Source organism: Barbatula barbatula, assembly GCF_947034865.1.
Source record: "Barbatula barbatula genome assembly, chromosome: 11".
NCBI classification, from domain to species: Eukaryota; Metazoa; Chordata; class Actinopteri; order Cypriniformes; family Nemacheilidae; genus Barbatula; species Barbatula barbatula.
Window position 1 is genome coordinate 5,515,431 of NC_136774.1, and position 27,429 is coordinate 5,542,859.

General features: G+C 39.3%; 1 protein-coding gene across 2 annotated transcripts in view; it reads left to right on the top strand.

Moving 5' to 3' along the window:
• The window catches only part of pebp4 (phosphatidylethanolamine binding protein 4), a 77,732-nt gene extending 55,592 nt beyond the window's left edge, over window positions 1-22,140 (top strand). Inside the window, exons 5-7 of one of the 2 annotated variants that reach the window (XM_079467480.1) lie at window positions 10,011-10,056; window positions 10,227-10,343; window positions 21,853-22,140. In XM_079467480.1, the coding sequence (XP_079323606.1) occupies window positions 10,011-10,056; window positions 10,227-10,343; window positions 21,853-21,944 (255 nt within the window). In that variant the 3' untranslated portion in view covers window positions 21,945-22,140. The remainder of the gene's footprint in view (window positions 1-10,010; window positions 10,057-10,226; window positions 10,344-21,852) is intronic. The other variant, XM_079467481.1, reaches the window with a different exon arrangement.
• Window positions 22,141-27,429: the final 5,289 nt, after the last annotated feature.

Genomic DNA, 27,429 nt, shown 5'->3' on the forward strand with positions numbered 1-27,429 from the left:
CTGCTCCCCTGCCTGTCCGACAGTCAAAAACATAAACAGCTCGCAGCTCGAAATGACGAGGATGTTACTCGTTTCAAAAAATGCTGTTTGTTAGCTAAAGATGCAGCAGCGCTCTCAGGTAAGAATAACGCAGGAGGTCAAAGGTTAAGGGAGGCGTTGTGCAGCTTGGAATGATACCGCTACACATCCCCACAGGGAGATTGGCTTCATGCAGAGAGAAGAGAGTTGTTTTAACAGTGCTGAACACAAATAAAGCCATGGTGATAGATGATGTTTGCATTTTTCTTGGATAGTGTTTTTCTTAGGGATGCACGATAAATTATCGACCATATCAGTATCGGCCGATAAATTGTCATTGTTAATACAAGCGGCCGAGAATAAAATTTAGGCCGATGTATTATAGCCAATAAATCATTTCCTCTGGTTAAACTTCTCCAGCTGCATTCTGCTTACAGTTAAAATACAGTACAGTACTGTCTTTCTGTCATGATCATTCACTTACTGTTATTAGCAAAACATTGTTGATTTAGTAATTATGAATGTATAAATTATAGGAACAAAAGCAAATTGTTTGAATCTGAATTCTTTCTGTCTATGAACAAATAAATCGACTGATATATCGGTCATTGGCTGCCAATGTGATAGAATTATCAGTTATCGGACAAAATGTACATATCGGTGCATCCCTAGTGTGTATTACAAGTTCATTTGTACATCTGAGATTAAACAAGTCCACGGCTTTTTGCACAATGTTACATTAAAAGTAAGTGGAGCTTTGTTAAGGCAAACATAATTAAATTCACACACACTAACTCCAAATGCCGTTAAACTTTGGTGTCTTTGGTATGATCCAATATTAATGCATTATCTTATTTTAAACAAGCGATTCATATTATATCTTACGTTTAATGGCCATTTGAAATACATTTTCTGCCAAAGATGAAGGTTTTTTGGTTCCCTCCTTGACTGAAGTTCTCTCTTCGCTACAAAACCCTCATGCTGGAACTTTGTAGACCCCCTACAGTATAATATGCAGGTAACTTTCTCATTCATTGCATAAAACATGTAATACAGCGTGGCACTCACACTTCTGTATGTTTTCGTTCTACGATTTCCATGAAAAAGGGGGAATTAATGAAGAAACATTTTGCCCCCGTAATTACCGACAAAACAATTATGTACTTAGTTTTCTTCCAACAAATGCATTCAGTGGCATTGTTTTGTCGCAGTGAGCCGGGCGCCTGTAAGACTAAAACCTTTCATTCCCGCAAAGGCCGTTTTCTGGTCACCGTCAATAAAAGCATAAAAGCATTCATTTCCCACGTTCGTCAAATTAACAGCATACTCCATCTCCCAGAGGGCCGCGGGGTTGGTTAACCTCTCCGTGAAGAGCTCCTGGTTCTGCAGCAGTTTCCATAACCTCTGAGCTGCTTCTATCTCAATTATAATACAAGAATTAAACAGCCACTGCTGTGATTGAGTCAGTAGTGCCTCTTTACAGAGAGAGACGCTTGCGTGTAAAACCCAGAGTCGATCCAATTTAGTCGATAGAATGGTGCATTTTAAAAGACTGCGCGCTGTTATGCGGTAAGAGTTTTGTTGAAGTGTGATATAATGTCATGTGAAGTTCTGAACATATGGTTTTAGCAACTCCTCTTGAAGTCGCAATCCTGAGGACACCAACGTTAAATAGGCGCAGTATATTGTGTTGAAAATGAAAGCCTACGTTACAGTTTATCAGATCCCTGTTCATTTCATATCTAATTCATATATTTTTAATATATCTCTCATCCTGTATTTTCTAATGAATTAGAGGCCATTTTAATTTTTGCAGAAGTTAGCCCCCAAAACCTCTCACAAACTTTGTAAGTGTCCTTTAATGCTCCTTAAGACATCCGGTGACCTTGAGTTAATAAAGGTTTATTAAATGCCTGTTGAGTACTCATAATAGCTTGGTTTAATTGTGATTTAATTGCTGTTCACTGTTAATTGGCTGGACCTGACCGCCATTTTTGTCTCTTTTCAAATTCATCCTTTGAACTGTCGGCGACGCACACCATAACTAAAAGCCAGGCCTGGTCCTCTCTCACTAAAGGTCCGGTCGCTCGTCCGCTTCCAATCTTCTCCGTGATACGAGACCGGTGCGCGTACAGCTGAATCCCTCAAATCCCGAATATTATTCCAATATTCAACTTACAAACTTGCCCATACGTACAGTATGTGCATTTGGACTTTAGATAATTAAATTGTATTACTGTCTGTGTTCAAACTCATGGTCTTTGTTTGCCTATTCAATGCTCTACCAATAAAGTACAGGAATCCCAGGTAAAAATGTTGGTAACCGAACACCGACGGTACCTATTGACCTCGATTGTATGGACACAAAACCAATGCCAGTCAATGGGTGCAGCTGTTTTTTGGTTACCAACAATTCTTTAAAATATCATTGTAACACAGTTCAATAAAAGGAAGGAAGGAGACGGGTACCGGCGAACATAAAAAAGACTTATAATTAATAAAATCAAACGTAAATAGACAGCCGGCAGCCCCCTCAAGGGCGACTGCCGGCGACACACACAAAACCATAACATAGTCCAGGCCTGGTCCTCCCTCACTGACGGTCCGGTCGCTCTTCATCTTATGCTCCCAATCTCCTCCGCAATACGAGGAGATACCGGCTCTCGAATACCGGCTCTCATCCCGTCTACCTCACTACAATCTTCTTTTGTGTAATGCGAACGAAGGCTATTCAAGAAAGTGAGTAAATTATGACAAACTTTTTCTTTTGTGGACAAACTATCACTTTAAAACCAGGTGTATTCAGAAACTATTTTGCTTTTCCTTTAAATTGAGATCATATACAATCATTTGTAAGGATATCACATTAGAACACCCCCTCAACCAATCAGAGCTCTTCTGCTGTATTCTCTTCCTGTTAGTCAGCAAAAGCTTGTTGGTGTCACTCTTCTGCACTCTCATCTTTATCTCTTTTATTATCTGTGCAGGTATGACTCACACACACACATACAATGCAGGGTTTCCCCTGCTGCCTGGGGGATGAAATGCCAGCGTTCACGTCTGTGAAGGACATTGTGTTTCAGTCGAGTGGGTTTAATGCTGTGAATGTGTTTGTTTGCTGATGAAGCCGGGGGTGTAGTGTAGTGGGCAGTCGCCGTGTTCCAGGATTCCCTCCAAATGAGTCAGGCAGGCAATCGGACCCCCGCTCTGCCCACTCTCCACAGGGTTACCTAGGGAACTCAGACCGGGGGCTTCCCTCATCGTTCCATATCGTATCTCTCTCCTGCTCTCGTACAAAAATAAAGCAGTTTATGAATAAGAAAAGAGTTAAGAACAAAACGAGATATGATTATGTACTTGCGGATATATATTTTGCGATATATCGGATAGACTTAGCAGAGCGATAGGGACATGGTGATCAAGGCTGGTGAGGCTACGCGAGGCCCTAATTAACATTTATTGAATTTTCACACTTATAAACCTCCCCCACCTCATCGGCTTTCTTTACCAGTAAATCATTTTCAATGCTCAATCCACGTAGACTCCGGTAATGAACCCAAGCATATCCACCGCCCCCTTAAGTAACTGTTTAATGTATTTCCAAACTCATCCCGTTAGTGACGCTTATTGACTTTCTCTGGCCTGGTTATTAACCATCCGAAGGTCTTGTTTGGTGGGTTGAGTTAACCGAGTATTCAGTTTTGTTTAAGTTATCACAACCCTAACATGACTGTACAAAATGTATTTCATTGCAATCCATACCTAACCTAATACCTGAATCTGCCATATAATTTGTTATAACGCTCCTGATTATTCTAAACTTGCAACATATATTCAAACTTCAAACTTAAATTGTTATATATTTTCTTTTTTTAATTGTATTATTAATTCCTTAACTCCTTTTTTTCTCTAGCTGGATCAAAGCCATGCCATGATTTTTCAAAATGGGTCTTAAACAGGTGGTCTGTGGTGCAACAGCAGGGGTCAAGCCAAAAAGAAAGAAAAATGAAGTCTCTTCAGGTCTGATTTATTAGCAAACGGAATATTTTGCTAAAGAATTATCAGAAAAATAACCTTGAAATCTAACAAAGATCTCAACCGTGCCATAATATCGGTGTCTTTGATGTATAACATCCAAAAAATAAATGATGCATTAAATGAAAATGCAATATTAAGTTAATAATACATAATAAAGTATATTGTTGTTGTCCTTCTGAAAGCTTTTGCACTTTGTAATACTTTTTATTGTTAGGTATTTGCAAAACCCAGTGAAAAACAGAAAGGGTGACAAATAATAACGATTTATAAAAACCTTGAAATGGAGACATGAGTTTTCAGAAGGACATCAGAATATCTCAAATGAAAACCATAGGCTCCCACATTATAATCTGTTACGTATATGTTACGGTACCATTTTGCTTGTCAAGAATGATAACTTAAATTCTTTGTAATGTAACCATCATGAGAGAGAAAGTATGTAAACCATTCATACGGTCTTAAATGCGTGATGCTAATTTCACTATAAAAGTCTCATTTTTAAAATGCTTCAGGATTGTGCTGTTAATTCTTTGTTCAATCCCAAAATCTAAGTATTAATCTGCTAAATAAAATTGGTGTAATGGATGAGTTGTAATTTATTAGACCTGAGAGGTGAGTAATGAGGTAATGGTTGTAATGAATATCGCTATGGTAACTGTTGCTGTCCAGGTTCAGAGGGTGACACGGGCTTACCCGTAGATTAAGGCACAGGGTGAGTTCATTTAGAGACGTGTCAAGCTACTGGACCATAAGACACACTGAACAATGGACACTTGGGCCTTTAATGCCGCTTATTTTAGCCTCCGTCCTATTCAACTGCTTTAAAAATGTGATGATTTAAAACACTCAGATTTGGAAAAGCATCTTGTTGGAACGGATGTTGCGTTGGCTACAAAAGCCAGATAATCCCCTAATAAACCCCAGAAAAAGGAAATATAAGCTATTTACCACCCCGACAGTGTGTTGCCTCTAACCTTTTGAGAACGGAATTAAACATTTGCCAAAAACCATATTCCAGCAGCTTGTGCGAGGATTATGTAATTTAATCACATGACCTACATCTAAGAGTGACTCTTTAACAAAACCAAATCATTAAATCCATACATGAATGAGAAAAATGGCAGCTTTTTGGGATAGATTAGAAACTGAGAAACCATGACATGCAAAGAAAGAGAGACAAAACGCTTGCAAGACAGAATAGGAGAGTCAGAGGGCGTCCGAGGGATTGCAGGCAAGAGAGGATTTGGAGAGAGTCGGTGTGAGAATTTGGAGGGGGGGGCGGGCTCATGGTGAAGGTCCAGTATCAGAAATAGAGTTGTGAACACCATCTGTCATCTCTCTCTCTATCTCTTTCTCCCTCCGTCTCTCTCTCTCTTCTCTCCCGTCTGTTACACTGTTGCCCCAGCAGGACCTCTTCTCTCTCTCGTTGTTCAAGACCTGAACAGGAGATTCAATGTTCTTTGGGGAACCTCAGAAGCCTGTCTGGGACATGGGGCCTTTTTTGCATCATGATAATTAATGGGGGGATGATGGGGGGTTTGGTGGTGCCTGACCCGTCTAAGTAAGACGTGAGCCCTACTTTTTATAATAAAAGGATTGGGGGAGGGTTTTATCTTAGGTTCCGATACATCTAAACAATCTCTGTTACCACAAAATTTGGATTACAAGGTTAAAGTGTGTGTTTTCACCTGGCACCAAATAGAAATAGAAGTCATGTTCATCTGTGCCGATATCCATGGCAACAGCGAAGATGCTTTATTCGTGACTTTTAAAATAGATTTACAAAAAATGTCTTTCGAATTGCCTCGCATCAGTTTGGGTTGTACAAAAAAATCTTCCGATTTCACCCCAAAATTAACTATAAATATTGTGCTTAAAAATCCCTTAAAGTAGTTTTGTTATTTACACATTAAGGAGCACAAAATATTTACATTGAGAAAAAGAAAAAAGAGAAATTATGGTAAAATATAGCTTTTTTGGTTATAGAGCAGTGTTTGTTAATCGAGTTTAACAAAGTAAAAAAAAGACTTCTACTCATTCAATGACTTAAAGTCAAGGAAATCAACTACGATTCCTCTTTAATATTTATCCCAGTGAAATTAAAAAGAAAAACTTCCTTCCTGTAGCAAACATCCATCTTAAATGATGCGTGTTAGACGGCTTGGGCGGAGCATCCGTTAGCTCCTCCCCATCAACGGTTAGTTTGCTGCCAGTTCCATTTCGAAATGCAAGGTTGTTTTTATACACCCAATCAAATCGCAGAGAACGACGAAAGCCGAGCCCACTATTTTTCTCATTAGAAATTCCATTTCTCTCCGAAATGCGTCAAGATACGGAAGTAAAAAGGATGGCAACTTCCGGTTCACAGGGACTTCAAATATTTGCTTTGCATTTCCTTCAACAACCCATAGCAAATGAACACGCCACAATACAGAAATTCAATTGGAATTGGACTTTGTTGCATATATCTCGGAGATCTGCTGTGCTAAAAAAAGCCTTTCTTGATGTTTAGTGCTAATTGTGGCGCACACACTTTTGGATGGTCGAGACCTATTCGTGTTTTGGTAAAAAATGTAAGAATCTTTCTAAAAGTTTCAAAAAAAAGTTTAATTCTAAACTTTCTCCTCCGTCTAAACGTGCGTTTCACCGAAGCTGCGAAAATGAATCACTTCACACATCATTTACTCATCCTCGTGTCATACCAAACCTGTATGGCGTTCTTTTGCATAGCACATATTTTTGTTTTCCTTTTTTAACTCACTCACTTTCATTCCAGAGTGTTTTCGTGGTTTAACTGTAATCTAACTAGCAGTGATGTAAAAACTATTTATGCCAATGAACCGTGCTAGCAGGAATTAATAGAAGCCGGCTGTGGCAATATCAGACTTTTATAATGCCTGACTGTTGCCCTCGCCGTGTGAATAAAAACCCTCTCCTCAACTGGGTTTACAACCTGTGCACCACGCGCTGCCCGCAATGAAAGCAAGAGAAAGAATGAGACTAACCATATGGGAGTAAGCTGGCTGCCCCAGTGTGCCCTCTTGCTTGTTGAATATACGTGTAATGCTTTTTGTTCACAATCTGTTGATGTTCTTTTGTTTTGCTTAACTGGGGAGAATTTTAAGAGCCCTCAAAAGAAACCACGTGACCATTTGAAAAACACTTACTGAGCGGAATGAGTGAAGTACGTCCCATGTTTACTGATTTGTTTAGTCATTCAGTGATATGCACGGCTCCCCGTAGCTATTATTGTGATTCAGAATAACTATAGTTTTATAGTATGTAGACTGCAACAGTTGAACGGCTTTTTTTTACGGTAGCTCTGTGTTTGATAAATGGTGTGCAATTGATGCTGTATTTTCCTATAAAACAGAAAAAATCTCAATAAAGGGCTTGAATACACTATAAGACTCTTGCTCAGATTTCCATTCTGTATTTACATTTTTGGGCCAATATATCCTATCAATCGAAAGAGGACAGGAAAGGCAATGAACTCGTGCTCTGTATATAGAAAATGTTAAGAAACATTACCAGTTTGATGTTCAACATCAATAGTCATTTAATGAATTAATAACATTCAGTGTTCAAAAATAACAATTTCCCCTTCAGCATCGGCAGATATCGCTGTGAACACTCGGCTCTCGGTATAAGTGTAGACATTTTGTATTGGTGCATCTCTTATTTTGATGTCTTGTGGAGTTAAATCGGTTTGGATTGACTGCAGTAATGACATCCTTGGAGCTTTTAAGTTGACTTTATACTTTATATTTATTTTGATCTAAACAACCTGTCTGAGCTGTCAACACTTGATGAGAAATTGACAGCAAAGTTATATATATATGAATTCCTCTAACACTCTTGATAATTCTCTCTGACTATATCCTCTCGATTTGTTAGCATTTGCAGTTACACCCACGTCGTCTCATAGAGAGTATGCTGGACGTCCAAGTGTAAATATGCTAAAAAATAGGTGCGACTCTATCCCAGGGGTCCACCCGGTGATGGCCCACCCACCCCTGACAGGTTCAAACTCATGAAATACAATTCGTGTGCCCAAAATGAAATAAAAAGTCCTTCAAGATATTTCTTAAGTTGCATTGCTCATCGAGTCTGTAAAATATTGCCGTTCGTACCCAATATGCCATCGATTCACATGTTCTGAGATCGAAATCGTTTTGGTCTCGTTGCAAAGTGAGAATATCACTCTTCCTAAAATATATCGGCACAAAGGAGTGTCGAGTTTTGTGTAACGGGGCGAGTGAGAATATTTCAACCAGACCAAGTGGGAAACCAAAAAGCGCTCGCCCTCCCATCTCTGTTGTCGATCTGTTGCCATGGCGACGGAGCTCTCGAGCGCACGGGCATCACAACCCTTCAGGATTTCTAAATAAAGCTGTTTCTTACTCTCTGTGTAATTGTTGCAAATAAAGCAGAACAGCTTTGTGAAACTCACTGTTCAGTAACTTTGTGATGCATGGTGATGATCAGGTGATGTTGAACCAGCTAAGCTCTTTGTCTCTTCATTATTTTGTCTTTGTGAATACATTCCTTCATCTTGTATTCTGGTTCTTTGCACGTTTAGCACAGCGTTGTATTTATTGATCATTAGAAATGTATTTTTTTGAACAAGTAGCGATGTATTGTTTTGATGTCTGGTTGCTGCTGTTTTTGTACAGGTCACTCTTGTAGAAGTCATTTTTAGACTTTAAAAGTACCCCAAAACCAAATATCTTTCATCATTTTTTCCCATCATTCCAAACCTTTGACGTTCTTCTGTAGAACACAAAAGACCATATTTTGAGAAATGTCTCGGTGGTTTTGTGTCCGTTCAATGAAAGCCGTTTAGTGATCAGCGTTTTTTTACAGGTTTGAGCAAATGATGAAATCATTTTTAGTAAAAGCGAACTATAAACATTATTCGATTCCTCGACGTTCCAACGGACAAAAGTGTGTTGACAGATTCTTCATGATCTTTCATCATAATGTATACAGTATCAATTATTTTAGTCATTTTTCTGTCTCCTTACAGCCAAGAAATGTTTTTTCCCCTTTTTAACTCCTTTCAAACCCCAATACTATGTTCTGATATGCAAGACACTTTTTACAATTAGTAATTTCTTTAGATTGGAGAACCGTTTCCCTCTGAAACAGGCCAGGGTTTGTGAAAATAATGATACAGTGATTTATCTCATCCCTTCATCACCTGTTGTGAAAGGTCTTTCTCAAAACACTTCCTCTGTTATCCTGTAGAAGGCGATAGTGAGTGGCGAGTTTTCAATGGCAGGAACTGCTTGATTGACAATAACAGAATGTTTCAGCTCTGCCAAACCACGAAAGGCATTTATCAGCAGGGACTTCCCGATCTAAATAGGTTTTGAACACAAACTTTCCTCGATCCAAAGCTTGCAGGTCTACTGTAAATCGAGCGGTTTAAACAACAGCAGGCCTACAGTACAGATACTGCACAAAGGAATTGGACCCAGCAGGCAAACATTCAATGCAGCGTTAGATCTCCTTAAGAATATGGGTTTAAACATGACAAATATAGGATTGCCATTTGGGGGAGGGTTACAAACTCAACTCATAGAAGGCTCGTCGTGAATCTCTGTTCCTAGGCAACGGAAACGTAATATACAATTAATAATATGGGAATTTGCTACTCTGAAATTCAATCACTCGCTTAATTTGCCTGGGAATTGGCTTTGTCTCAGGATATTAAATATGGCAGATCCCGCGCCGGGCCAGCTTCGACACATTTAAGGGACCCCGAAGGGCTTCGCGTGAATTGAACAGCAGTTAAGCTGGGGTTTTGTGGCCCTCGGGTGATGAATGAAGGAGAGAATCTCAACGTGTCCCTGGGCCCCCATTGTTTTAATTCATTGGATGACAGACAATGCGGGATGTACAGCACAGCATCTCTCTCTCCCTCACGCACTCACTGTCTGTTTCTGCAGGGGAAGAACTTCATGAATGGAGATGTCAGAGGCATTGAACTTTCTGGTAAGTATTTTTTAAGTGTTTCGTTCGACACTCGTGTGCATACATTGCCAAGGCAAGTAAACGTAACATGGGTATGATCTGTTTGTTGTTTTTGGACAGTCAAACATTTGAAAACAGATTCTGCTTCGTGACAATTATATGAACAGTTTTGTGGTTGTTCTTGTCTTAAGCATACGCTCGGCCCACACCGCCTGAAGACACTGGACTCCACCGCTACCAGTTTATCGTGTACGAGCAACCTGATGACCAGACTCCGTCTCTCAGCCCACAGGAGGAGAGCTCACTGGGTGATCACATAAACTCAAATCTTTACACGATATCGAAGAAACGCACTATGTGGTAGGCAACCCGGGGGTTAAATGGTGTAATGTATAATACACTCTATAGTAAAGATGCTTGAAAGGTTCTTCACAGCGACGGCATAGAAGAACCGAACAGCAGTTCATTCAAACAAATTTGACAATTTCGCAGTACATGCACATTTGTAATATTTTTGTAATTTCATTATATTGTGCAGCACTAGTAACAATTTTACACATAGGACACACTGTAAAAATGAAAACCTGTATACATTTCTGATATTTTTGGGACATACAATAGTTTTGTATTTTAAGGGAATTTAGGGAAGCAAGCAGTTCTAGGGCACCTTTGACAACCATTTCAATGTTTCCTAACTACGGTAGTCAATGACGTCCCAGATATGACAGTTGCTAACATTCTTCCAAATATTGGAATTCATGACAGAATGAAAATTTTTGGAGGGAGTATCCCTTTAATTCTGTTTTATGCCTGTTATTTAAAAAGATCAACTTTGACCTTCTGCGTATGTGTTTCACGAAAGAAAGAAAATTGTCTGGGTTTGGAATGAGACAAGATTGAGTCAACGGTGACAGAAAGCTCGGTTTTGGATAAACTGTTCTGTAAATACGTATTACTTGAAGAAAACATGCTTCCGCCTATGAGAAACTCCACACGCTTGCATACTGTGTGACCACCTAGATTTTCCTGAAAATATCAGCCTTGCCATTCAGCAGAACTTATAATTAAGATCTCGACATGAAATGCCGCTAAGCAAGACATTGACGTTTCCCTCTAATTTATATTTTTTGTAATTGCTCTGTAATTTAACATTTATATCTGAATGATTGATCACATTAAAGAGGCTAATTGAAAGCGCCAAGACTAAATACATACACTACATACCTATTTGTTACATTTCGGCACATGGCGGACTATTGTTATAAGCTTTTTATTGCTTTTCTCACTTCAAAAATGACAATACAGTTTCCTCGACCGATTTAAAGCTAATCAAAACATTCTCAATATATATACCATACACAGTATATATAATGTTTCGTTATATATGGCATACAGTTTCCACCTCAGCAAACGTCTCGGTACAAGAACAACAAATTGCATTTGTCAAATGACATCGTTTGTCACATTCAGCAGCACTTGAATCATGTTGTTCCAGCGCTCTCTGTACCTATTGAAAGGTTCTTTAGGTTTCAGCTGGCCGTGTGGTTTCCTGTACAGATGGTCTTTATGAATTATAGGCCGTGTTTGATCTTCGAGAGTCAAGACAGTTTCCAAAGCTTATCAGACTTGAGTGAGTGGATTTAATAAGGGAAATGTAAATACATTTGGCGTGTCTGCTTTGGGAACAGCGTTTCAGTGTGTGTCCGTGATCCCACACATACAAAAACACACACCTGCCCTCTCGCTCGTATTCCCCCTATTAGCTGTAGGACAAAATGATTTGTTAAAGCGCAAAAGCTGTTTTTCTGATAAAAAAGTAAAGTGTGTACTCAATACACATAAATAATCATTATTCGTATTTAAAAGCATAAAGTATACTTGATTTTTTACCTGCATGCCTGCTTGAGAACCCTACTGATGACGTCATGCAGCGACATCATTTGTCTGTCCACTCAGATATGAGATGTTTAATGTACAGTTTTTGGATCAATAGAATTTCGCGGTGGCTCGGGGTACCCAACACAAAGACGCAGGTAAAATATATGTTGCAACCTTATACAGAACCTAACCTAACAGAATACTCCAATGAGGGTTGGTTGACAAGTAGATGCAAAGTTCTTATTGTCCGTTTCATGTCCGTTTGTTTGCGAACACGAACAAATGGTTACAAAAACTCACGCACAAATTGTTTCTTTGCTTTATCACGTTGCGTCTGTGTTTGCACCATTTGTTGTTGTTTTAACGGCAATTATCAAACCTTCGTTGAGCATGTGAATGATATCTGCCTGTTTCCTCGATACGTCACTATTACATTAATACTCAAACCAATAGAGAGGCCCGTGTCAGATAAATCAGTTTTTGCCTAATGTTTCTTTTATTCGAGAGGAAATAAGAGAGAAGACAGGAAATGATTTGGAATGAGCGGAGCGAAGAGATCAGGAAATGCCCCAAGCCTTGAACACGCTTTGTCCAATTGAGCACCAAAGCTTCGTCTAATGAGATGTGTGTGAAGCGTTCTGTTCATTGTGTTATTCTGATAAGAGTCATGTGCATATTTAAAAAAACTGTTATGGCTTTTTTCAGCACACCATGTTGTGCAAATGAAGAAATTAAGCCTTGCCCAAATATATATTGTTATCTTGATGTCTGATTTGATTTCCGAGTCATTTTCTCATTAGTTTTTTTTCATTGGCTCTGATCATGTGTGATGTCATCGGTGAACACTCAAAAAAACCATTTCCTGTATGTGTGTTGTATGGAGTCGCATTTCTGCACCACCACCTTTAAATAAATACGCTGTATATACTATACATATATAAGTATATATTCAAATAATTATTTCTTAAAATGTTATTTCCTTCCCATGTATCCGTAGTCCTCACTATGTGTATGTGTGGCCGGTGACCGGTACCCATCCCTCAAGTTCCACTGACATTCATTGCCTAATTGATCTAATTGGAGGGTTTGGAGCATTTGACTGTGGGTGTGGAGACGTCGAATGATCATTTTCTACTTCCCCAGCCCTTCGCTCAACATAACTCACACAATCCAGCTCGCGCACGTTTGTGTCGCTCTAAAAGCGATTTCCCCATTTCCCTAATGCTGAGCTCAACTCAATTTCAGCCGCAGCTTTGATCTTCAACTGTGCGGCGAGAGGTGCACTCAAAAGCCTGCCGTGAAGACTTCAGGCCAGAACTCGTGCTCGTGTGTGGGAGCGGAAATGTGGGTCACCGAAAGGACAGTGACAGCTGGTTGTAACACAATTGGCGATGGGTGGTATGCGGGCGGCAGTGGGCATGAGAGATATGCGTTGGTGGGGAATCCCCACGCCTCTTGGGTCCCTGTATCCTTCTCAGTACCCATCTCTGTGCCAGGGGTTTCACAGGCCACGGGTCAAGCCAGGCGGAGATGGCAAATGGGCACGTCGGTGCCCTTTTGTTGCCAGCTGGCACGGCGTTGTCAATTCACACGCTCTCATACCATACACAAATGCATGTAGGAGCACGTTTACGTGCTGGCCTTCAGACAGAAACACGGGGTGTACAACCCACAACTTTGCACTTTCCCCATCCACACAGCCACCCACAATCTCACTACCCACATATACACAAACACACTACTTGTTGTGTACTGTAGTTGTGTCTAGGTGAGAGAGCTATTTTTAATGTCTCTCTCATCGACTATGAGGGAGTAAGTGATACCGGTCCTTCTTTCATTCAAATGGTTTACCTGCGACATACAAGTTATGAATTGAAAGAAACTCAAACCTGGTGTAAAGTCTAAAATCAACGGCCCAATATTTTTTATGGTATTTAAAGAGCGCGTTAGTAGAAAATGCGCCTCTTGGCGGGTCCACGACGCGCTTTACCTTTAATTATTACACAGAGGAGTACACAAACATGCCAAATATACAAAAATCAATGGAGTACATTGTATAAGATTATTATTGGGTACATAAAAATCCAGCTTGTCCTGTACATGGTTTCAAATGGTCTCTGGAGAAGTGTTTCCTCTTGCAAATTCCTCCTGGCGTGAGCGAAACTGGCTCTTAAAGGGAATGAGAGATGAGACACTGATTGGTTTACTGCAAGTTACGCCCATAAAACACCCATTACTCATTTAGAGAATCCCCTTCACACCATGTGCTTGGATGCACCAATCGTTTCCCCGTCGTTAAACTTTATTTTACGGATGCGGATAACGAAAAATGACAGATACATTTTTTTATTATTTTCAGAATTTTCTATTTATAGGTATGTGTTTATGTAAGAATTTTATTTTGTTTCATTCTGTGAACTACAAACCATATTTATCCCAAATTTCAATTCCAATTTTGTTTCTATTTGCATTTATTTGCAGAAACTGCTGCAAATTACAGAAAAGATGCTCTGGATTTAGCAAAGAAAACAAGTTCATATACATGTTCAGCAATAGAGTCATATTTATACTTGCATTTAGGAAAAGTTCAAAATTATAGCATGTGTCTTGTCATGCTGTCAGTCTTTCACATTGTGCTGATGACTTTGTCACTCCTGAGGTTTGATTTTGTTGAGATTCAACAGGCACTGGACTAAAATGGACACAATACATCTAGAAATGCTGCATAAATAACAATTTGTAATGTTTTTTTGCGGATGTATGTGAGATGTCTTATGCTGGGCGGATCTCTAGAGATCAGATTGACACGTGCTTTACGGTTTTAGTAGCTTCCCCTTCTAGTACGCTCACGCACACTTACAGTGACGGATCTTTCTTGTCAAATATGTTACTGTACCATAAGCGAGCAGCGCAACAAAACTACTGCAATGAAGGTTAGACACGTCGCTCGCTCATAGTTTCATTACGTTCGAAACGGTGGTGCGTGATCCTTAAGGATTACCCAATAACCACCAGTTCTACATTTATTTTTTCATTTAAAATAGTTGTAGAGAAAACCTGTCACAAGTTATAACATATATTAAGGTATTTCAAAAACATAAAAAACCCAAGCATGGGGATTCCGGCAAATCAGTTGTTCGGCCTTTGTTTAAACCTATTTATTGACTCAGAAAGGTCTAAAAACTAAATATAAATCACTGGCTCAATTTATATCCAGATTTGTTAGTCAAACAGGAAACTTTATTCAAAATCAAGGGTAGGAGAGGACCGGGAATCTAGCCTGAAGCAACCTGACAGACTTGGAAAGGAAAAACAGACCAGACTGGTTCTTTCCTTCATCTCCATAGGAATATCCTCAACGTATATAGAATAGAGGTTAACACATTAAAGAGTAAGTTTAAACACTGTCTGTGAACTCCGTATCTTTGGGGTTATATTGAGTATATAAACTACAGTCTCTGTTCACCGCCGCCATAGGCTAAGACACAGAGCACAGGGAAAGTCAAGCGCTTCAATAATGCTGGTCTTTGAAGCGTAAATACTTCAAAAGAATGAAGTCAGACTATAATCAGTGCAGCATATCTCACAGTCAGCACATTTGTGCTTTAGAAGAAGGCCAACACGGTTAGTTCATAGATCACGGCCTGCTTAAACTGACTGCGAGCGGTGCCGGCAGAATGATAATACAGCTGCCGAATGGCAAATCCGTTTGAAAAATCCATCCATTCATTCATCGTTGGCTGTGTTATACTGTTACTCGGTCAAGTTCATTTCAGGTAACGTAAGTAATGTTTGAGCGTGATTATTTTGAAGAACTGAAAAGCAGACAACATTGGTTCTTTTGACTTCCATTGTGTAGACACAAAACCACTGAGACATAGAACCACAGAAGAAATAGTCATAAACAGGACATGAGGGTAAAGTTGTGGGCTACTGGGGGGGGGAGTTGTGGCATAGTGGTTTTAGAGTCGGACTCGTACCAAGAAGGTCACCGGTTCAATTCTCAGGGTCAGCCCTACCCCTGTTTGTTCCCCGGGCGCTACAGTGATAGCTGCCCGCTGCTCCGGGTGTGTGTATTCATGACTTGCAGTTGTTGATTCATGTTGATTCTTGTTTAACTTGAGGGTAAGTTCTACCCCTAAGTTTTTGTTCCATACCTTGCATTTGGTTCATTCATTAGACAAGAGCTTGCTGGATTCATTACTAACCTTTTGCCTTTAGACTCAGCCACATGACACCTACCCGTTCACTGATATTGGTTTATGATGGCGCTTCCACTGCCCTGCTCGCCATATTCGACTCCCACAGAAATCTGTGAGCTCAGCACTGGTTACTGGGCTGTAATTGAAGTTATTTGCTAGACTGCAGTGTAGTAATGGACCAGTCTGATTCCTCCTCCCACTAACTGATTCAGTCATTAATCAAAACTCCTTGACCAGTGTGCGATTCAGCTTTAAAGTCCTGCCTCATTGGACATGTGCTTATGTTCTCGTGGTTGCATTTCCTGATGATTGTCATTCATTTAGTAAGAGGTAAAGCAATAAATGGGAAACCCTGCTCTGTGAGCAAAAGGGGTCAAGGTTTGACTTGTAAGCCCCTGCTGGGAGATAATGTAGCTACACCCGTCTCAACTACACCAGTGCAGTTTATTCCATTGACGACCAATTAAAAGTATTAGTTATTTTTTCAGTTGTTTCTGAATTCAATGAATTGAAAATATTTCATTATATTCTTGTTGATGTTTGATGTTGACAAAAATGTAATGCCGAGTTATTGTTTACCAGGGTTCCTGTAGATCAACTGGTCATTTGTTGGATTCCATGGCAATGGGAAGGTAGGTAGTTGTGTTAGCGTTGTTACATGGTGGTCGGCTATCCACGAAGTGGATTTCTTGACCACCCCGTATATATATACCATAGTATGTTTGAATACTCAATTCTGATTGGCCGGAAAGTCCTTTAATGCCGTGGATTATCCCTTACATATATATCATTAGGTTTGTCTTTGTTTTACTGCACCTAAAATAATAATCCCATCCACACACTAGTATTCATGACCACATTTGTTTTGAAACTGGGGAACGTCCCAAGATCTTAAATCTTTTGTATTACAATGTCATGTCATCCATCGTATTCTTTTTTGTTCATTAAAGTTCTACGTTACATATAACTCTGAGAAACATAGCTGTGAAAATGAGAGAGAACAGAAGCTGGGAGCAGACAGTGCTGAAGTGGATCGATGTGGTTATTCATTTTTGACAAATCTCTTTATACATTAGTATTAGCTCTGTATACATTAGCAGGAACTTTTCTCACAAACGCACACAGGCAGACACCTCCTGCAAGAGCGTCAGTATTGCGGGATTCATAGAGGATTATAACCACACCAGATAAACCAGCAGTAACCAGTTAACCCTGCAAAAATACTAAAGACATTCATTTAAATATATTTTTGTTTTAATTTAATCATTTTTTTATGATGGAAGTCTTGCAATCATTTCCAAATATCCACATTAAAGTGCCAAATATTGTGTTTTTATGACCAGTGGCTTCCTACAAAGACATATATGGGTAAGACAAACATGCATTTCGGCGCTTGGCTCTCTGAGGGTTAAATACCAAAAACGTCTTAACTGAGACTTCAAACTTCATTTCCTGCCTTGCACAAACCAAAAAAAGACAAGAACGGGTGGAACTGAGCAGAGGAAGAAAGTGCCGCATCACTCTCCACTTCCTATCTGTGCTTTCCATGAGTCGACAGATTGGGGAATGGAAAGAGCCCAAACACACAGAGCCAAACTATTTTTAGGGTCGGTTGTAGTAAATCTGCGTGTTGGCCAACACTCCGCCCCCTTACTCCATGATGACATCGCTGTGATGGTCAGTGACTAGAGCTGTCAACAACACGTTAGCAATACAAGCAGACGCCGGAGTGTGAAAGCGATGGGCTATTTCCCTAGTTAACCGCGGCGTACATCGGGGTTTCCCCAATGACCTTTATCGAGTCCTGAATAAACTCTGAGGTGTATACAGCCAATGATGTCTTGATTTTTTTTAAAGCAGCACATAAACATCTGAACCAAACACTTCTGTTTATCCCAATGCTGTGTTACACTGATGTCATGTTGTCTTAATTCAGGCATAATTTAGGTGTGACTCATCCGTTGTGATTCAGAGGAGTTCATAACTTAAGGAAAAACACTGGTCTAGATCTAGTCATTATTAAAATGGTTTGCTAGAGAAAACTTCGCTCTTGCTGTAATTTATACTTTGAAAGTATTTCACTTTGCTGTGTAACTCAGCCTGCACTGTTTGTGCTCTGACTAAACTAAACCATCTTAATTTTTTTTAGAGATGCACTTATGCTAAATTTCTCCACCGATATTGATAGCCGATTATTCAAAATGATACCTGCTGATATTAACTCTTAAGATTAAATATTCACATTTCTTAACTTTCTGAAACTTTCTTATTATTTGATATAATGACTATTCATAGTGAACACCAAAATGCTAATGTTTTTGTAATTTTTCACAAATTCATTCGAGGATATATCGGTCCTGATCATCGGCTGTTCTAAACTATCGACGATACCGATTATTGGCCGATATATCGGTGCATCTCTATTTTATGTATTACTAGTATTATTATAGCATGCATATTATTAGAATATTGCCTGTTTTTTAGCATAATAAGGCATTTATTCCATATGACCATATTCTACATCCCTATACCCAAACCTAACAACTACTGTATTATACTAACTACTATTAAGCACCAAATTAGGAGTTTATTGAGGCAAAAGTCGTAGTTAATGCATAATTTTTAATTTTACGTACTGAGGGTTTTTTGGGGGGGGGGGGATTGGTGCGGGGTTGGGGGAATAACGTTTCTGTTCTCCTGTGTCTGTATCCTTTTAATGTGATAAAAAGTTACAGTAAATGGTAATTAGCGAGAATTGGACCTTAAAATAAAGTGTGACCGTATAATTATTATTAATCTAATAACAAAGCTGCTTTGAAATGAAAAGAAAGAAAATTGTAAAAAGCGCTCTATAAATCAAATTGTATCAAATTAAACTACTATTAGATTAGATCATTTTTTATTGTACGCCATTGATACCAAAACTTAAACATCCAGGCAGCACTTTACATACGTTTCAGCCTCATCATAACGTTTACTGTAAGACAGAGCGCATGCATGTTTCTAGCAATGATGAGTGTCTCGTAGGTGAGGTACAGGTGCGTGTGATGCCCTTGGCTTTAGTGGGGTCAAACAGGGATCAAGATCTGCGGAGGCGGAACATTATCTCCTCATGTTCTCAGGTTCAGAGGCCTAGAGGTCACATGACCTCATAATGCCAGGTCACTTTACTCCATTTCTCACACTCAATTAGAGAGAGATCCAGACATCTTCACACACACGTCCACACAACACATAATCAGCCGAATGCACCAGATTTTCTCACACACTCGTATAACGTTGGATTCTGAACTTTTGCTTTCTGAAGCTTATTTGTTGGTGTTCATAGATGGTATGCGGTGAGCTGAAAAATTAGCCACAACCATTGGGGAAAGAGACTATCACATTTTCCTTTAAGATCACACTTGCATACTCTCACACCCACTTGCATTCGAACATACAAACAAGTGTACACATCACAATTTGATCTTTCCAGGATGTGGTGCGCTGTGCTGTGTGTGCATGGACGGGGTTTCCCTTTTTCATCACGACAGCATTTCCGTCGAGGCCGCTTGTTTGTCTGTGCACGGAGCCAGGAGAAGAATATTAAATTTGTAAACCGCTGCTTTGTAAACTGTATATCGTTGCCGCTTTGCCTTTGTTCTGTGATATGCTTGTGGTGCTTTTCAAGAAGGAAAAATCTGTCACCATTTACTCAATCTCCCTTGTCGTTTCAAACCTGTATGAATTTCTTTCTTGCGCAGAAGACAAGAAGACCACGTTTTTCTGAATCATGTTGGTAAACGAACAATGGCGGTAGCCATTCATTTTGTGCTTCTGCAATAAAAGACATTGGGTGACGCCATTGTTCAGTTACCGACGTTCTTCTAAATATCTTGTTTTGTACTCTATGACATGTGGGTGACAATATTACCGATATCGTGTTATCGCAATAGCTAAATTGTCCGTGGTCACATGACAGTATGAAACGATAGGACTTCCAGGCCTAACATAGAGAATGTGAGAAAAAAATGACAGATGTTACCTTTTGCATGGTCCATCTGGTGCAATTATTTTATTTTATAAAAGGGATTTTTAGGTGGTTTGACCCACCAGATAGTAATATCATGCCTCTAAGCAACAGTTATGATTCGAGGACAGTTATGATTTCCAAGTCATCATTCGTCATTTTAAATATTGCAATAAAAACCTTGATGTGGGCCTTATACCGAGGTATTACCGTACAGTGTGATTTTGATATTGTTATATCGCTAGTAGGTGAGTATATTCATTATTTGGCCCTCGTGTTTGAAAATGAGTGTATAGAAAGCATTGTCAGGAAGTGTGAAACGCATTATTAGGTATTTATCTCACGTTCACAGACACGCATACCTTTTATACCCTTCCCTTCTTCAAATATATGAAGAGTACAATTAAAGATCTAAAAAAGGTAGAACTTTATATTTTCAGTCTTGGACACAGTGTGTTGGCTCGTCATTCCAAATGAGATTTCTCGTTTTGCTTTGAGGAATTCATTTATTGCCGGAATCGGAGAAGTGATATTGTCATAGCAGCCGGAGTTACGTCTGGTATTTATCTGGTTGTCCTGCCAAAACGCTCTCTCTCATGTTGCCACCTCCAGCTTTGTGACAGGCTGTGTGTTTTATTTAGAGATGAGACGCTTGAAGTGATTCACAGCTCACAGAGGCCCTGAGACACGTGCGGCATTAACAGCTACTCTATTAAAGACACTCATTTAACATTTGTAACAAGTACATTGAAATATTTACCCAGTACGGCTCAATGACGGATGTAATCGAGAAAACTACAAATCATTGAGACAGAACTCTTTATCTCTTTAAAGGAAGGGGACAATATATGTTTCGAAAATATGTCAACGTGTTTAAAGAAATATTCAAAAGAAATATGTACTTGGTTGCTTGTAATTATGCATAATTCACTGTTACTACATAGCACTGTAAAATATGAGTTACAGTTATATCATATCTATAAGCATCTCATCTCAAACAGATCTCAGCCCCATTTACTGCGGTAGTAGGGAAAATAATACTATGGGAGTCAATTGGGGAGGAGCTACAGTATGTTTGGTTACTGACATTCTTCCAAATATCTTCCTGAACAAAGATATTTATACAGGTTTGAATAACGTTTCATTGACGCTTCAGAAAAAACGTCTGAAAACGCATCTCTTCCGTCAGCACCTGACGGGTTAGTTCTGACTTCTATCTCTTTTCTACTCTTTCTATCTCATAAAAGATCTCCTTAAAAAACGTAGCTTTGTATACTGTGGTAGGCTACATGAGACCATTTTTACTGCGCTTATGCTTTTTGTTGTCCTTATGTTGATCCAATTGCATCCATTGTTTACCTCATTTGTTAGTCACTTTTGATGAAATCGTCTGCTAAATGTAGAACAGAAATCACAAAAATAGGAAACATAAATGTGATATATATATATATATATATATATATATATATAGTACACTTTCTCAAAGCAGAAAAAATATAATAATAAAATTAATTTAGCTGAAGTGTCAAGTTTTTTGCAAGGGAATACACAACCTTCCAGGTGATCTTAAAGCTAAAGGACATGAGTTTAGTCCATTTTCCGATTTTGATTTTGTGCTGCCAGCAAGGTCAAAGCAGTGGTTACAGTACATGAGTGTGCTGAAATATTTTCAGAAGTGTGTCTCATCGACATTGAAGCTCATATGGGGTTTTGTTGCTGTTTTTTTAGGGAACTGGGATCCACAGGCATTTGTTCAGAGGTTTGGTCTGACTGGCCCAGTGGCTTCCCTCCAGTTCCATACCCAGAACCACAAGGACTAGAGGATACCTCCAAACTGCCTTCAACAAACCTTGACCTCTGGCCTTTATGGCTTTGGTGTTGGACTTAATTCACGGCATTTATGAGAAAATGAAACTAGTAATGTGGTTTTCCTCTTTATTTCTGAACTGCAAGTGGGTTGCGTTTCAATGCAATAAATCTCACTTTTGATTTGAAATAAACCATGTATGGCACATATAGAACTTTGAATCGTTTTTTTTCCATTTTTGTGGGACATAATCCTTAAAGAATACATGCAATGCCATCTTTTGTCAAAACAAGGTACATTAGAAAGTAAAATGATTTGCACGTGGCCTTTAAACATCACAAAGACAAAATAGTCAAATCACGTGGACACACACACTGGCATACCACTATGGCTGGTCATCGCATATTCTACCATACATAGCCTGCCTGTTTTTCCTAGAACGGACTTTCGCCTTTCTTACATAATCCACCTCTCACTTGCAAACCGCTGTAAATTTTGCATTCCTGTTTTTTGCCAGTAAGAGCAGGCCTGGACTTCCAGACAGTTCAGTGCCACACAAACCAACAGTAATGCTTCATGTGTTCTCTGTCCTGCCATGAGGTCGGATGCATTGAAGTATGATTTAATCCGGGGTCGCATGTGAAGAGATGAAGAAATAGAAATATGCATGGACAGAGAAAACACCAAGAAAGTGGCTTCTGTGTTGTCACACATCAGAGAGAGCGTGTGGAAAGAGTCAGCATGCAGACAGGAAGTACGTCAGGGCCAATAGCGGAAGTAAAGGGGGTGGGGGGTGCTTGAGGTCGCAATTCAACCGGAAGCCGCAGTGGAACTACGACCGAAATACTCCCCGCGTGTTACTTCAGACCAGACAGGATGGGCATGGGTTCAAGACGGCCTATTTTTTTCGTTTGCGGTTACATGTATGTGTCCTCTGATGGCTTGCATGAACATTTTCTTGCTAAATTAACCTCTCGTTGAGTTTCAACCAAGCAGGTTTCGTCTTGCCTGAGTAAAAGTTACGGTTATATTGGGTTGAGGTTTTTACATAGAGACCTATTTCTGAGCAGGCTTGGGTAATAACTATAGACATTTTAATCACAGGTACGAAGACGATGTACAGTAGTTTCAATAAATAGTTTCAATAAATAGTAACGATGCTCTGTATTTATATTACAGTATAAATAGTGTGTATATTACAATATTTTATATTATTAATATTTGTGTTTATAATATAAAATAGCACAAGATCACACCATGGGATACATTTGTAAACACTCACACACACATATATATATATATATATATATATATATATATATACAGGACATACAGTATATATATTGACCTAAATGTTATATACAATTTGTTATCACAATGCATTTCAGCATCCAATTGTGTAAACTCCCAAATTCTTTATAGCACTGAATCTCTCTTTACTGCTGTGTGTAAGGAGGGGTCACAAAACTCCTCTCTGAACAATAATTAAATAAATAAAAACTATTGACTTGTGTTGAGCATTTTCGTCTCCGCCGAGAATTTGATATCAATATGTGTATAAAAAATGAGGCTTTAAAAAGCGAGGATTTGAAGAAGGTACTTTGATGGGGATATGATCAATGTAAGTAAGTGGTTTCATTGACCAAGCAATAGTGTCTCATCTTACACATACACACACACACACACACACACACATCTGGCAAACTCTAGTATTCATATAAGCAGATCATTTATCTCATCTACCACAAGTGTCACTCTCACACACACACATGCAATGTGAGGATATAGAGTTCCTATTGGTCTTTGCTGGTTAAGCCAGTCTTCGGTGAGTATCGTCGTGTCCCCTGCGTGAACTCGGGCGAGGCATTGATCAGTTTGTCCTGTTTGCACATTTGTTTATTTTCTCAGACTTTGGTGGTCTCACACACAACATCACAGCACAGAAAAACAGAGGCTTCACAAGCTTCTGAAGACGTCTTTGAACAGAATCTGTCCTGAATCACAAACTGACCCATCAGCGATCAAAGGTCAAACATTTTATTCCAGCAAAAAGTAGTTTTTGGTTAGTAACAATTGTAAAGATCAACAGTTATTGATGGCCAAAGATGGATAAATTCACATAGACAAAACGTTCCTGTGATATCTGACCTAACTGCTTAAATGACACATTATTATCTTACCGTTGTGAATTGGGGTAATGTATAGAGACAGTTTTGAACACTGATCAATAACTTAAAACATGATGTGCAATAATTCAGTATGAACTGTACAAAAATATCAAATGTGTGGGCTTTAAGATTAAAAATGCAAAACAAAACATTTTCTCTCATGCATCTTTTAAATTGTAGTTTTGCATGTTATATATTTATTGTGTACTGTCAATTTGGCGTTATATATTGTTCTTTGTCTTTATGAGGGTGTTTGTGATATATACCTATATGACAAATCGTTTTCATCATTTAAAAAACATACACTTTTCTTTCCATCATGTCCGCATTGTGAGCATTGCATAGTAGTGTGTCATCCGATGATTAGCAAATAGTTGTTCCATAATTTATATAAGGAATTTTCCCATCAGCCCCGAGGAGTGAGCAGTCTTCATGGTTCTTTAACGAGGAAAAGCTACTGGAAATGCCCAACGTCCAGCCTGGAAAGAAACCCAAGTAATTTGATTATACATCCATTGCAGCTTTGTATTTTTCCGCTGTGTATTGAAATCAGCTAGATTGTGTTCTGGGATAAGCGTACGCTTCCCTGGAATCCCTTCATGCAAAATACACAAAGGGAAGTCCTTTCAGCCGGCAACAGTTCCATAGACAAGCTCTTTGCCATCAGTGCCCACAGTCACGATTGTCGTGGAAATAAAAACAAGCGTAGCTCAACAGGTGTTGCGTCGTTTTTCCGGAGTCGACTCAATGAAAAGGCTTCCCCTAGGAAAGTGCCTATGGTTTGGCCATTCAAAAGGAATTCCCTTGTCCATGTTGCATCCCTCAAGAACGATTTGGATAAGGCAGTGAGGAGATAAATGTGGGCACCAATGGAATCATTTCCCCCCAAACCCTCTACATGAGGTTGTAATAGTCAAAGAGACTAAACAGCATTTAGAATGGCATTATAGGAGGACCATGGAAAGGAAAGGACCATGAACCCGGGACTCAAACTATGGTCGCCTGGATTGCAACAGTTCCATATGTTGGAGCACTTGTTGGTTCTGACTAAACCAGTTAAAAAGGCAGGACTGGGTATTTGGGGTAGTAGGGTCATGTGTCCATTGTCAACAAATATTCAGTTGTTGGTTGTTTACAAAAACACATTCACTGCATTGTGTTCTGAATGGATAAATGTCTAAACTTTCACACCACCAGTGTACAGCTGCTACAAATACACGTCATGGGTTCAGGCGGTGGAAACTGTGTTTACTTCCTCTATTTGGCTCTATAAAAAGTAATATTCAAATCTCTTAGTCTCCATTCAGTTTTTTTAGCACTTGCTGCCAGCATGATAATGAAGTCTGTGTGTGTTTTCTCATTGACAGGCCTCTCATTGTTGAAATAACTTACAACACTACATAAACAGTATCAGCTACAGCATAGCAAAAAGTTCATTCATTTCTTTCTTTCTGAGGTTTTTGCTTTAATGAAGAATGTCACATTGCGATCTTGATTGGATCGACAAATCATATTTAAGCTCATGTCTTGGGTATAAAGTAGGAGGGGGGGTCCCCTTAGAATCCCCAAATGACAGTTTATGGCAATCTGTTTTGCACCTCACCTACACACACGTTACATCTTGCCCATTGAGTCAAGATTAGCCTTTGGAGTCCCCCTCGAGTGTGTCAGTATGTGTCTGTGTGCATGTTTATTTACTGTGTCCCCCAGAACACACAGCATGATTCAGACCCCCCTCCCACACACTCCATTTTTACTTCATTAGGCCATATCTGTCAGCTAATACTACTACAGTGTTTATGAATCAATTGCCAAGGTGGATCATTCCAGAGTTCAGAAGGGAGTGTTGTTGCATTGGCAGCAGTGCCGTTTATTTGGAAATTACTGGGGATGCGTTGAGATTCATAGAGGGTGTTGTTCATTGGATAGACGAACAGTCTTTAAAATACAGTATGAATATAAACTGGCCACAAAACGTTTTTAAACACTTATAGGCCACAGCTAGAAATATACTATTGATTTTGCATTGCATAACAAAATAACATGATTTGGGGTTTAAACATAGACTTTAAAGCATGGCAGTAGTGTCCCTGATGTCACCCGTAGGTCTATGAAGAGCAATTTTAAAGCCTAAAGTGAGCAGAGCCAGTCCTCGCCATCTTGACAGCACGTCACTCCCGGATTAAAGGCCACGTTGGACTTTATGCGCCACGGCATGATCCGACAAGCAGATGACTTCAAAGTACCGCTAGAGCGATTAGAATGCAAACTTTTTATAGTTTTCCGAATCGCTCTTGCAGTACCTTGATGTCATCCGCCTGACGGATCTCTAAAGTCCAACAAACCTAATACAAAAAGGGCAAAAGGCTGAATGTGGGTGGAGCCAAGGTGTCTGGTTGGTGAAAGCGTTTGTCACTCAAGCGGCCGCGACCTTAATTATACAGAATTTTAAGGCTTAATATCATTTAAATGGCTCGCAGTTGTCATGAAGGGCAAACTTAGCTTTATAGACCAAAATCTGTTTTCGTACCAGGCTGTAAACATGTTTTCATCTGCTATAAAGTTGGGCGTTTTAACATGGGGCTCACTTCTGAGACATCCTCCACTACCATAGTAGAAAAAAATATTGTACGTTTTTTTGTTCTGTTGAACACAACATTAGATACTTCGAGGAATTTAGGAAAGCAAACCGTTCCGGGCCACCTTTGACTACCATTTTTCCTACTATGGTAGTCAATGATGTCCCAGAAATGTCCGTTGCTAACTTTCTTCCAAATATCTTTCTTTGTCTTCGACAGAACGTATACAGGTTCGGAACAACTTGAGGATGAGAAAATGATGACAGGATTTTCATTTTGGGGTGAACTATCCCTTTAAGGTCAAACGTATTGGGAAACTTTCAGGTTGTTAAAGAAAATCCATTATGTTATCTGGTTCTTCTGTGAAACACGACATGTATTTCGAGAAATGCATAGAATGGGGGCAATGTTGTTTGATTACTAACGTTCTTCCAAACGTCTCGAATATCTCTTTTGGGGTTCACCAGAAGAAAGTAACACACGTTTGGAATGAGGGTGAGTAAATACTGATTTATAATGTCATTTTAGAGCAGACTATATCGCTTAAGAGGTCCATCATTTAGCTACAAAATACACCAGCGGTTAACTTAAGACTTGTTGGTTAAATAAATAAATAAATGCCCGTGGCGTGTGTTCCATGACAGCAACATACATTTAGGGTGAAGTGATTTTTGGTACATTTGTCAGGCATGAGGCCAGCGTATGTCAACCTGGTTTTGGATACAAATTGTTACCTTGTCACTCCCTCTCT